We start from the raw sequence: 13,266 nt of genomic DNA on the forward strand, positions 1-13,266 counted from the left end.
GAAACTAGAATTCACATAGCATTTGCATCATACGCTCTCTCCTCTCTCTGCATTGTTTTTCTGTCGAAAGCTTTGCTCTAGTTCGTCGGAGCTCTGCTGATAGCGGTGCTGCTTCATCAGAGACGTAACCGTTTTATCTTTGGGGACGAAATGTCAATTCGAAGAGCACTACCGAGGCGTATCTCGTCTTGCAGAAAGAGGCCTCCTCGACTCGGCTAATTTTGTTCAAGGTTTATTGTTTCAATTTCCGTTGTAATTTTGTTTCAGTTCTTTACTTTCTGTATTCCTTCTTTGGATTGTATTACGCTCGGTCATCTCTTGTAATCCAGAAACCAACAACATAATCGTCAAAAGTGAAATTAATATGAAATTTTCAAATATGTTGCGACAACAAAAATGACGTTGTTTTGGACAACACGACATTTATTTATGATTTTTAATTAAAACAACACAGGTATACTATTTGAAACGATATGTTTTTATTTCCACATCATATTTGATTTATGATATCGTGACACAATTGTAAAAAATTGAAAATTTATAATTTATATCCCAATTTCATATATTTTAGGATTAATTAAAAGTCAACATAAAATCATGATTTAAATAAAACAATTGCAAACAAACGCATTATTACATTTTATTGAGATAGTACTTAGTACATAAAAAACAAAAGTTAGAGAAAACAATGATTGAAGTTGGGGACCGATCATTGAATATCTATAAACCTGGATAATTAGTTCTAGAGTGTAAAATAAGTAATTAATAACTTAAGTATGATTTATGGCTTTAATCTATGCCAGTCATTATTAGCTTAAAAGATGCAACCTAAAGTAAATTTAGGAGGGATAACTGTTTTGACTACTTTACCGGTCAAATCTATAAAATAAGCCAAGATTCGAATATAAGTGCAACGTTACACCAACAATTTTACTATTGTGAGATGGTCTAGTCCAAATGTGACTCAATCGTATAATATATTTATATTTTGAAATATATTTAAAACATGCTATTCAAAATATGAGTTTAGATCAAAATCTTGACCCGTCTTACCAAAAAACGACCTTACACATTTTTTTATAAAATTATAAATATGTCAGTAAATCCAAATTATAATCCGAATATTGATCCTCATACTAATTTTAATCAATGAGAGAATCTCAAAATTTTTAAGCTTACTTTCGTAGTTGCACGTTACTTTAATCACCTTTTTGCACTTTAACCAACTTTATCATCCGTAAGAAATTTCTCCACAAGACTTTTGGACGAATATATATTTTGATGATATCCAATTTAATAAATTCGAATTTTGATAATTATGTAAGCATGATTGCTACCTTCTTTATTTGGTCTATATCTTTTTCTTTTTTTTTCATTTTGAAAGCTTAGAATGGTATATTTGCCTCAACTCCACTCTAAAAAATCTATACTTCGATATATGCATTTTTATCTTTCGAGGTAGTCATTCTTTTTTACTTCACAATTGCATAAGTCAAGTTTTCACACTATTGATCAACAAATGAAAATGTATAAAAAACGCAAAATTTGGAGTGGCGTGCAAACTTTTTTGTCCAAGTTAAAAGAACCCGGAGTTAAATTTGGCAAACGTTTTTATTTTCTCCGTGTTAAAATTCGTATGCAGATCTCTCATCGTTAAGTGAACAAATCCTTTCAAATATTAGCGGCAAAAATTTGTCCCGGCTTATGTCGGTTACTCGAAACTTTAAGGTTTAAAGAAAACATAACCCCACAAACTAAGTGTAAATTTGTGTATGTATGAGCTTGATTTCTGAGCAACAATGTTGACAAGATCCACTCAACTACAAGGATGATTAGTCACACCAAGAAATAATAGCCACTCTTAGGCATGTTTGTTGAATCAGGATAAGCTCTTATTGCAAGGACATATAGATATGATTGCAATAATACACAAAATGAAATCAACTATCATGACTAACCCACCCCACCAACCACTTATTTTTGGACATAACCTAAGTAAAATAAGCATTGTTGTCAACTTCGTCTCACTTCATTATGTTAGTTTGTCCTCTAAACAAATTTAATAGAGATGGTTGGTTGATCTTTACAGGTTGGATTTGAATATATTGGTTTATGATAACTAAAGTATTATGATTCAATCCTACATACTAAACACTTTTGCATGTCAGAAAATAAGCGCTGAGATTCAATAATGAAAAGAAACAGATAGTAAAATAACAAACACTGAATATATTTAAAACTGATAGGCAGCACTCAGCAAAATGTTCAAACTGATTACTAGTTCTGCAAATACAAAAGAGTAATATATCTAAACACAAAAATGTTTGAATGCATACAGGTTGCCTACATGCTTGAAAGCATAGCCAGATTGGTCCTGAACCGCTTCCACTGAAACAAAAGAAGACTTGAGGCTCGAGAAGTGTACCGGTGATGCAGCTAAGGATCATTGTCGTATGGTATATGTGGGGCAACCGACAATAGAACATTAAGGCCAGATTGTCCATGGATTTGGAGTTCAGCCGAAACAAAATCTGCATCAGCAATTTGATGACAGAAAGTGTTCCCTGCTAAGTCCAGATGCTTCAGTTTTCCTGTAGATGGATATACTGAGTAAAATAAATGAATAAAGATTCCCAAGTATAGCAGTGAGAATGTACGTAAATAGCCACCTTTTGAATCTTTCAAGCCAGAGGATATTACTGATAAAGAATGCATAGGCATTAAGTTATATCTTGCATCAATTGCAGCAATTTCATTAGCATGTTTAACGAGGCTCGCTATGAACTCTGCAGCTCCAAGTGCACCTTGGTTATCGCTGCAACAAGTTCAGAAAAATGTCAAGTATTTATGTGTGCGCATCTATGTAACATATGAAAAGCAGAAAGGACTTAAAGAGTTTATTTGGATTGAATGATTTAATTTGAGAAGAGGAATAATGCTCAAATCCATCAAAATCACTTCAGACTCAGTTACAAGAAAAGCGTTAATAATTCAAGTGTGTAGATGAACTCATGTCCACCCTTGAAGTCCTTCAGAAATAACGTAGATAGAATAGTAGTAATAAAAAAAAGTGTCAACTTAGTGTACCTAATGTTTATGTAAGCAATCTTCAATTCTACTGATATTTCCTTGGCAGCTTGTAGAAAACCAGAAGAACCAAGTCCGATGTCTTCGGCATCAAGGGATAAGACACCTGTGCACAAAAATTTACCCAAGGGTGCCCCAATTTTACTGGGGATAGCAAACAATTATGGCTCTTCACTCATAAGGCATAAAGATACAGTAGAGTCTTAAGCAAAACTTTCAGACAAAAATACCTCATACCTGCCAAGCATATTGCCTTTAATCGAAAGCACATGAAGAGGCTCATTCAAAGTTGAAAGAACTCCAAGAAGTTCAACCATTTGTTCGCATGAAGCGTCACAATTCTCAAGCTTCAGATTCGTAAAGGGTACATCTCTGCTAGATATCTTAGTAAAATAGGTGGCCAGGCTCCTGAAGAAAAAATAAAATACCAATAATTATTTTTCAGTAGCCCTTAATATAAGGTAGGGGAGACATGAGATAGCCAGCCTACCCGACTCCATCCTCAATTGGATTGTCACTCAAATCAAGACTATCTAAATTAGGCATGCAGTTCAGTGCGTGCCTGAGAGACTCTGCATCATCCCGTTCTAAGTTACATGACCTGAAGATCAGAAAAAAGAGAGGGAAATTAATATAAAAAATAACTAATGCACTCGATGTAAATCTAGCTCCCACTGCATCTTGCTAAAAACATTTTCATTTGGAATACAGTAAGTGAACATCTAGAAGAATTAGGGGTTTGGATCACCTCAATGAGTCTTGGTCCAGATATTTTTAAAGGGAAGAGTGGAAGGCAAAACAAAATAGGGATACAGGCAAGCATAGATACATGTCAAGGAGAATTATATAAAAGAAAGTTCTTTTTGAGTAGACTTACACCAAGGTGCAAGAAGTCCTATCAAACATCCTCGAGAACCTATTCTACTATCATCCTACTCCAGTCTCTACTATGGCATATCGGTATCATTAAATTTTTGTTCTTCAAAACCTTTATGACTACTGAGAACTTCAACCTCTCTTATACATTATCAAGGGTTTCGGCAAATAATATCGTATCTCTTTCCAAGACAAAAACAACAAAATGCATGAAAAATGTTTTGGGCATTTTTAGCTTTGTTTTATTAAACCAGGATCAGATTTATGAGAGCAGAGTGTAGGGCCTGTTTCATCTTTCTCCTATCTTGTACTTTCCAGAAAAGTAAATAATCAAAGTCTTAGCAGGATCTTTCTCAGCAACTCCAAGCTCTGATATTTCCCGAAGATAGACATATTATATTTGCAATCATTTCAGCATGCTTGCAGAGGAGTTGCTTCAAACTGTCTCCTTCCATTCAATTTCTGATACTTAATATCACAGGCTCTTGTTAACTAATGCAACAAATTTACTCTGATCATTCTCACGTACAATCTCGTACAGAGTATAATATTTAAACTGCTAACAATTTTAGTGAACTCTATGATTCAAGTAAATGCCACTTGCTTCTCTAATTATCTATGATATACAGATAATGATCTGTTTGACAAGAATAAACAGCTCAAATACATCTTCGTGAAAGTAGGCAAGGTTTAAATGTTGCTGAGTTAATGATAGGCGGAATAAATTGATCCAGAAAAAATGCTACTAATTAGTACTCCCTCCGTCCACAAAAAATAGATCACTTTTGCCATTTTGGGACGTCCACAAAAAATAGATCACTTTCTAAAAATGGAAAGTTTATCTCTCATACTTTTCCCACTTTTTCTTCCCTCTCTCATACTTTACTCACTTTTTCTCCCTATCTCTCTTACTTTACCTACTTTTTCTCCTCATCTCTCTTACTTTACCAATTCTACATTAAAACCCGTGCCAAACAACAATAGATCTATTGTTTGTGGACGGAGGGAGTAGTAATTATCAAAGTACTTTGGGTTAACTTATTAAATCACCTTAAGTTGAGAACTCGTATTGACTGCAATGACTTGTTGCAACTTGATGGTCTCCACCGAAACTGAGAAAGGAATCCCGAGATCTGCATTCATTCAAATCATCTAAAATCATGCTCTTTCCTCAACCAAAGAATCAATGCAAGGTAAATACTTAATAACCAGTGAAGGTCCACTGACACTATTTTCTGAGAGGTCTAGCTTGGAAAGACTGGATGAGGAATCAAGGAGGGAATTAAAAATCCCCCTAGCAAAATTTCGGCCCAGATGGCCATCACATAAAGTTAATGATTGCAAGGACCTGCCAAGAGTAATTTTGGCTTAGGTCCAGATGAATGAATGATAACAAGAAAGAGAAAAGAAAATTTCTAGATTGTAGATTCTAGATCAAGTATAAGAATTTAGTGTATGCCAGAAGCAAGTTTCAATGCTAAGATCCCTATCTGTTCTCCCACATCGACTTGGTAATGATCTTGTGTCCTATATACTATAAGTTTGGACAACAATCCCCTCTTATAAGGCCTTTTAAGGGGGAGAGTGCCACTTTCTGCATGGTATCAAGGCAGACCCAAGTTGATTATGGATTTGTTTGGTTCATGTGTGGGAAGTTCGATGATCATTCCAGCCCCCACACATGCAGGGAGTTCTCTGATCCTTGTTTGTTGTCCCACATTGACCTGGTAATGGTCTCTAGTCTCCTATATAGTATATACAAGTTTGGACTTTGGATAACTCACAGCATATATCGAATCCACGAGCCCTCTTTAGATTTTTAGGGTTAATCCTAATTTGTATCCCCAACTTTCATGGTTTTCCCAAGAATGTCCCCATCTAACGTTTCCAGTTCGCAAAACCCTCAACTTTGGAAAAAGTTTCATTTATGTCCCAACTTACAGAATTCGGCAACAGAATAATGAGTCACCCAGCCAAAATCTACATTACGTACATAAAATTGCAGAGTAACCTTGAACCCTATGAATCCACTTAAGAATTTGAGAGGTGATTCATCATTCCGTTGCCGGATTTTGTAAGCCAGGTCATAAATCAATCTTTACCAAAGTTGATGGTTTCCAATGAAACATAAAGTGGGGACATGTTTTTGAAAATGTTGAAAGTAGGGGAAACAAACTATTATTCATCTTTTGTGTTAATATACTAAAGGATTTGATATTGTTAGTTGAGATAGTGTATTCAATCGTTCAATGTTGCAATATATCATCCTATAATTGAATATAACAAATCACATATAAGTGTACCTCCCAGATGTTAAGAATGACGCCAGTCCGGCTGGAATGGGAGATGAATCAGCCTGGAGAAAGCTTGATCTCTTGATTGAGAAATGCTGAACTCCATGCACTTGAAGACCCGTCATGTGCAATGAATCGGATATTGCATTGACAAAATCTGGAGAAAGCTTGCAATGGATAAATTCAATTGATTTTAAAGTCTCAGTACTCTGGTTCAGAAGTTTACATAATCCCTCAACCTGAGAAGTCGGGTCGGGCATATCAGAACGACTAGCCAAAATATGAGAAACTAAAAATTTAATTCCTAAAATTTACATGTCCGATGACCAAAAGATGTACTCAAATAATTTATTTAATAGCATTCAATAATCATACAGGTTTAAGAATAATGATGACGAAGAACATCTATTCTAATGGAGTAGTTTTTATCATGAAGAAAGAAAAAATATTGGAATTGTATGTAACAACATGATCTAATAATACAGTCATACTGCAGCAATTGTTAATGCTGTGAAAACCAGTGAATTTATACAATTTTCAAGCTGACTGCTGATGTATTGCATTGCTCTTCTGACTTCTCATATTCCAACCTAGAGGAAGAAATTTATATACTCGATGTGTGCAGGTAAACTTTGTTATAGCATAATCGTAGTTGGAGCATCTTGAATCATGTTCCAGCATGATACAGTGACTCTAATCCATGAGTTTCTGTAAGCATCTCAAAAGGACGCACATCAGTTATTATCGTCATTCAATTTTAAATCTTATCAACTAAGTTAGCTGCTGTCTGTGATGCTCTGGAATATTTCAGTAAACACCATTCATAATGAAGAAGCTTAATTCAGTTACTTACAAGTACGCAAAACAAGCAGGGATATCTTCCTTTTTGGTTAGCTAAATGATTATGCATGCATACATGGGAAATCTTGTTAGCATGGACCTCTTACATCACATTATTTCCTTTGTATGACATGTGGTTACACAAAACATGAGAATACAAGAAAACGAGAACAAAGACTCACATGGTCATTGGATTTAATCCACTGAAGCTCGAGACTTCCCAACTTACTGTTTTGAAACAACTCCTATAAGATAGTGATAAGGATACAAGATGATATCTTAGTAACCATGAAGAAACTGACTTACATGTGGCAGATGGAAGATCATTTGAGTAATATAATAGGAATGGGGAACTTACACATGTTTCTGCAGAACATAATGCATTTGGAAGCCTTAGCCGTCTGCAACAGAAACAGTGTCACTTCAAAAAGCCTAGTCTTCTAATATTGGATCAAGAGAATAAGAGATCAACTGTGGACCAGGAAAGAACAACAGATACTTGTCCATAATCAGTTTGTAGGGGGAGGAAGAAAAGCCCCTCACTGTAAAGTGGTTGAAAGTAAAACGAACGTAAGTAATGCATAGTTTGTGCATGATCGTGGGCTACCTGACATAAGCTCCAAACTGCTGGCAGTGACGAGAAAATTTGAGAGAGTCGAGTGGCAACTTAATCAAGTAATCTTTGCAACCAATCTGCTCCATTATACAATCTGCATATATCAAATACAGGCAATTTGCTTAAGGGTTTAGATTTCTCAACTGATAACATTTCTTTAATACAAACAACATCTCGAGATAAGGCATAAAAGAACAAAACAAAATTCAAATAAGAGCAAGAACAGAAAAGTCCGTACCAAATTTATAATAGAACACCAATGCATAAAAAGATGATAGAAAAAAGTACCCATACAAAGATTAATACAATTACATGTTTAAGCTTCTAACTTCTGTTTTTCATATTGTAATCTGTCATCAGTCCAATTATTTTCTGCTGAAATGAAGTTTCTGCCCAGCAAGGGTATTTTGAAGAATCAAAAGGAACATGTTTGACTAACCTGGAATTTGTATATCCCCTATAGAACCATCATAAGATGGAAGCAAAGCTGTTTCTGCTATAGCATCAACACAACTGGAAGTAATAGCAAGGTCAGCTCTTCCATAATGATGTAACTGATGACAACTATTTAAAATTTTATGACTCAAAACATTTGGTTATAGAACATACTCTTGCAAATGTGTCTCCCAGTACTTTTGCTGCCAATCATTTATTATTTCACATTTTTCCTTATTTCTATCAAACCAAGCCACAGTCTTCTTCTGCTGATCAAGACTAGGCCAACGAGCTTTGTATAGTGCACGCCACACTGTATCTAAAATGTCGCATCTGCACAAACAACAGCCCAGTGATCATTTATACTAGTTCTTTCCCTAACAATGTAACAAATTAAAAATTTTACTTTGAAATGCCAAAAGCACCTTTCTTGCCAACCTTCTACGTTTTTGAGAGTCGCTAGTATCATCATAGGCATGCTCTCTGCTTTCCATGAAGTTGGTTGGTCTGTATCAAGACAAAGGGTAGGGCTAAGATGAGTTCTATGCAATCACAAGCCCTTCAGAACCATCTACACCTTCATTTGACCTTATCAATTCTAATTCATTCTAAATGGCAGGGTAAACAACTTTTCTATAAGGTTTTTCCTGATAATAATGTAAAGCGAGAAACTTGCCAGAAACAAGCCATGGAATAATCATTCAATCCATTGCTAAACTTTCTAGTAAATAGCACCTTAGAAGGAAAGATAATGATAATTGCCCCCTAATTTTGTTTTCGCGAATAAGCACGAGCCAGCACTGATCATTATTTCTCATTAGAAACTAAGCATCACTCACAATTTTTCTTGCAATTTGTGCAGTGCTAATGGAGGCAACTGAGGCAGCAGAGCATCAAACAGTTCTTGCGGCAGTTGATAAATAACCGAAAGGAAATCGTCGTTACCCTCCCCTGCAACCAATCACGATATTCTTCAGCAAATAGATTGCAAATAAATGTAAATTAATGAAATAACCTTGGAGAAGTTCATCGGCAATAGCGGCCATGCATAAATCAAGTAATTTCGGCATTGTAGAGTTAAAATTTGGTGTTTTCCGATTACACCGGCAGTGGATGGAGCTGGGAAAGGTATCTGCACAAGCGCCCCTCTAACCCTCCATTTCACACATATAACTCTGTAATTCAAATTATTTCTGGCATTTAATCTCAAACTCGATCGTTTTTGGTTTGTCACTGGTTTTCTTATTAGTCCGTGTAACAAAACACACGTTCTACTGATGTTTATATTAATTTTTATTTTATATTAATACATACCAATATGATTCACATTTCACTCATTTTTTAAATTTATCTTTTATTGTATAACTCATTTTTTAAATTTAATCTTTTATTGTATTTTTTAAAACTTATGTTAAAAAAGAATCAAAATCTGACAACTAATAAAAAAATAAAAAATAAAAAAGCAGCCTCAAGATTGATTGATCGATGTAAAGGAAATCTGATTTATAGTACTATTCCCTCCATTGCCATTAAGAGTCTTATTTATGGGCAGCATGAATTTTAAGAAATATTAAAAAAAGTAAATGTAAAAAGTTAATGGAATAGAGATCTCACTTGTATATATTTGTTTTAAATAAAATATAAGTGGAATGAGTTAGTGGAAGGTGAACCGAGACTCCTATTCGCGGACTCCTATTCGCAAACGGACTAAAATAAAAAAAAACGGAACTCCTATTCATGGACATGGAGAGTATTTCATAATATTCAATTCATATCAAGAAAAATTTAATAGTTATGTTTGTTTAAAGAAAAAAGTAAAATTAACCGAGAAAATGATTCTTATGAAATGAATCATGGAAATATAATTTTTAACAACTTTATTTTCATGAGTTAAAAAAAATATCAAAATTTAAAATTTTATTTTTTAAGTATTTAAATACTAAACAAAAAATATAGTATTAGTAGTATCTTCCTCTCACTTTTTTTCCTTATTACTTCCTTTATTTTATTAAAATGACTCACTTTCCTTTTTCGTTTGTCTCATCCAAGATGGCCCATTACTAAAAATAGAAACTCTTTTAATTCTACTTTATTTTCTCTAACCTAACACACAAAACAATACTGCATAAAATCTCGTGTCATCCAAGGAAAAAGTCAACTTCCTTGGGACGAGGCTCTCATGAGTTATGATCAATGTCGAACTAAATTTAAAGACCGAACTAGAAACCATAATAGGGTCACTAGATCTAGCCTTTTTTTAAGAAATTTGTTGAAGTGTGAATTATTTCGGTCTTCATTACAAGCTCATTTTACTTCATTCTAGCAAGTTTATTACTTCATTCCGGTACGTAACACCAATATGTTTTTACTTACTCCCAGCACATTTTGAAATGATTCAACACATGCTTCATTCGAATTCATTTCACTGGGTTTTTACATTATTCACTCAATTTATTCCAGTAGATTTATTATTGATGGGGGATTGGTGCCCCTTGCACAGCGAAAGTCATGCATTCACAAATAAATAATACATATACGGATGGATCTATTTGACCAATTATGGGATTAATTAATCACATGTTAAACAATCAATTGCATGCTAGAACACATATAATCACGAACAAGGAATAAAAACCCTAATTCATGAATTCCTATGATTTAGAATTACCGAACAGTTTGCGCCTTCTCCACATGAAGATCTTCGTACTCAACCAAGAATCTTCTAATCTGTATCCCGAACTCAGAATCTGACCTTTGGGTGGGCAAAGCTTGTGAGAATCGAAAAGGGCTTCATTAGAAAGAAGAAAGAATATCAGTTTTGTCAAAAAGTGATTTTTCAGACTAGGGATCCATGGAGGTTGGACTTGGGTCAAACCTGTTGGACTTTTACTAATTAAATTGAGCCTCAATTTAATACAAGTCCGACAGAATATTATTATCAGCCACTACAGTAAAATAATATTAACTGTCTGTCCAATCCCAAATTACGAGTAATCCGGGCTTTTATTTCCTGTGTTTAAGATGTAAATATCCATTAATTAATTTAAGTCTGCTATTTAACTTTAATTAATTAATTCTCTCTCCGTCTCACCTAAGATGACACATTTTTTTTAGTTTGTCTCAACTACTATGACACATTTTCTTTTTTGGAAACTTTCTCTCTCTAATTAATACACTCAACCACTTTTTCTCACTCCTATTAATATATCCATCTTTCTTTCTCTCTCTATTTTAATACCTACACCCACATTTCTCTCTCCAATTAAACACATTAACCAATAACTCCTAAAATCCCGTGCCGGCCAAGTAATGTAACATCTTAGCCGGGACGGAGGGAGTATCTTTTTTCCAAGAGTTGTCTAGTTCAAAATCTTTATCTATTATTCTGGAATAAATTCCAACCGACTTGGTTTCTAAATAATATAACCTTTTTCGAACACCTCTTGAGGATATTATCAAACTGGACTCACCCAGCACACGATTCATTGCAATAACAAAACTAGCACCTCTAAACATTGATCACCACTACCCAAGATATCATGATTCTTGGATTGCGAAAAATCCGCACCATTTGATAAATCAAAGTAGTGCATAATTAATATCGTATGCTCAATGTTATATCAACAATCATTAAGAAATAATAATCACCGAGATCTCATTTTTCAGTAATTAGCAAGAAAGACTTATCTCAACTGTTAGATCCTTCAGCGCTATACCACACCAGTGTCGTTTATTTCTTAAGGTAAGGAAACATACGGAATGACACTGCAATCTTTTACGATAGATAGTCAAAGTCTATCTAGGTTATGAAATTCTATTTCTCTTCTACAAAGGACCGACTACGTCACCTTCTGCGAACATCGTTCACGACCAGTCTACTATGTAGAAAAAATAGACTTGTTTACTTCTTACACATTTAAATGTTCGAGAAACATCTTATAAATGCATATGCAAACACCAATGCGATAAAATTACTTTTTCTCGCCTTGGGTTAAAAGTGGATTGTAGAATATATTGTATACAAGCAATTATATCCGTGCAACATGCTCGAAATATGAATTTCAGTATACCAATCCTAACAATTACTTCATTAAAAAACGTTATTACTTTATTGGACAAGGTTTTTACTTCATTTCAGCAGGACTTCAAATGCTTCTACACATACTTCATTCAAATATTTTATTACATTATTTCATGTGCTTATTACACCATTCAATTAGGCTATCATTTCATTTTGTTGTCAGCGCCGTGACGACGGTGATAGACATTGCAGAGAGAAAGAATGGTATACGACGGTGAAACCGACTGTATGTACTGGAATGAAGTAAAAACCTACTGGAATGAAGTTAAATCCTACTAATATGTTATGACTTATTTGTCCTGGGCTGAAATAAAAAATAGACTCGTGATGAAGGCGAATATAATTTATACATTTTTGCATCTCATCCATAAAAAACTAGATCTAAAAACTCTAATTTGGTCTAGTTTTATGGTTCTGCAATAAGAAGTTGATTTGCATGTAATGGGACCCTCCCTCTCTCATTGTCCATTTATTTTTATTATTAATAATAAAAATCAATCCACATCAATTAAATAAAAAAAATTAATTTGATACATAGTATTATTTAAAAAAATTAAAAATAAAGGATTATATTCGATAAGTTTGCAAATATATTTTTATACAATAAATATTTTTTTATCTAAAATGCATTCTAAAAATAGTGTTCGTAGCTACTTTTACTATTAAAAATAACCAAAAAAAGTATTTTTATGTACATAATAATAAATGTTATCAAAATGATCATGTACAAAATAGGAGCATTTATAGTTTGTTACTTTAGTTTAATATACTACATGATCACAGTTTTGGTTATCATCTTTAGTTTGGTGCGTGTATTAAATATTTAGTATTAAATTAACATAAATGAAGAATGAGAGAGATAAATAAGTTATTAAATAAATAGTAATATATAAATAATGAAAATGTAAAAAGGAGAGAGGGGTGAAAGAAAGATAGTACTAATATAAACACTAAAATATCCATTAAAACTAAAAAGTAAAAATTGAAAAAAAAGTCCAAAACTTAAATAGAATGATTTGTTAAATCAAAAATACTAA

General features: G+C 33.7%; 1 protein-coding gene across 3 annotated transcripts; it reads right to left on the minus strand.

The window, feature by feature from the left end:
* Positions 1-2,209: 2,209 nt before the first annotated feature.
* Positions 2,210-9,340, minus strand: LOC125204047. Of its 3 annotated transcripts, XM_048102586.1 has the most exons (17): positions 9,164-9,340; positions 8,988-9,099; positions 8,587-8,655; positions 8,323-8,481; positions 8,153-8,226; positions 7,705-7,807; positions 7,456-7,498; positions 7,280-7,342; positions 6,484-6,496; positions 6,267-6,414; positions 5,191-5,311; positions 5,014-5,096; positions 3,578-3,688; positions 3,325-3,495; positions 3,088-3,231; positions 2,670-2,815; positions 2,210-2,591 (listed from the first exon to the last, which is right to left on the minus strand). In XM_048102586.1, the coding sequence occupies exons 1-17, from the start codon at positions 9,216-9,218 to the stop codon at positions 2,437-2,439; spliced, it is 1,770 nt and encodes a 589-aa protein (XP_047958543.1). In that variant the 5' UTR covers positions 9,219-9,340; the 3' UTR covers positions 2,210-2,436. The 3 variants fall into 3 exon arrangements, with proteins under 3 accessions (XP_047958543.1, XP_047958542.1, XP_047958544.1); XM_048102585.1 differs by having other exon boundaries at positions 6,267-6,496; XM_048102587.1 differs by having other exon boundaries at positions 6,267-6,496; positions 8,574-8,655; positions 9,164-9,338.
* Between the last annotated feature and the right edge of the window lie 3,926 nt (positions 9,341-13,266).

The sequence above is a fragment of the Salvia hispanica genome, chromosome 2 (genome assembly GCF_023119035.1).
Source record: "Salvia hispanica cultivar TCC Black 2014 chromosome 2, UniMelb_Shisp_WGS_1.0, whole genome shotgun sequence".
In the NCBI taxonomy this organism is placed as follows: domain Eukaryota; kingdom Viridiplantae; phylum Streptophyta; class Magnoliopsida; order Lamiales; family Lamiaceae; genus Salvia; species Salvia hispanica.

Coding starts and splice junctions, on each gene's coding strand:
- LOC125204047 (XM_048102585.1), bottom strand. CDS start 9,218: ATGCCGAAATTACTTGATTTATGCATGGCCGCTATTGCCGATGAACTT. Junction 3,232..3,324: donor AAAGGCAATATGCTTGGCAG/GTATGAGGTATT, acceptor TGCTATCCCCAG/TAAAATTGGGGCACCCTTGG. Junction 2,816..3,087: donor ATTGCTTACATAAACATTAG/GTACACTAAGTT, acceptor AACTTGTTGCAG/CGATAACCAAGGTGCACTTG.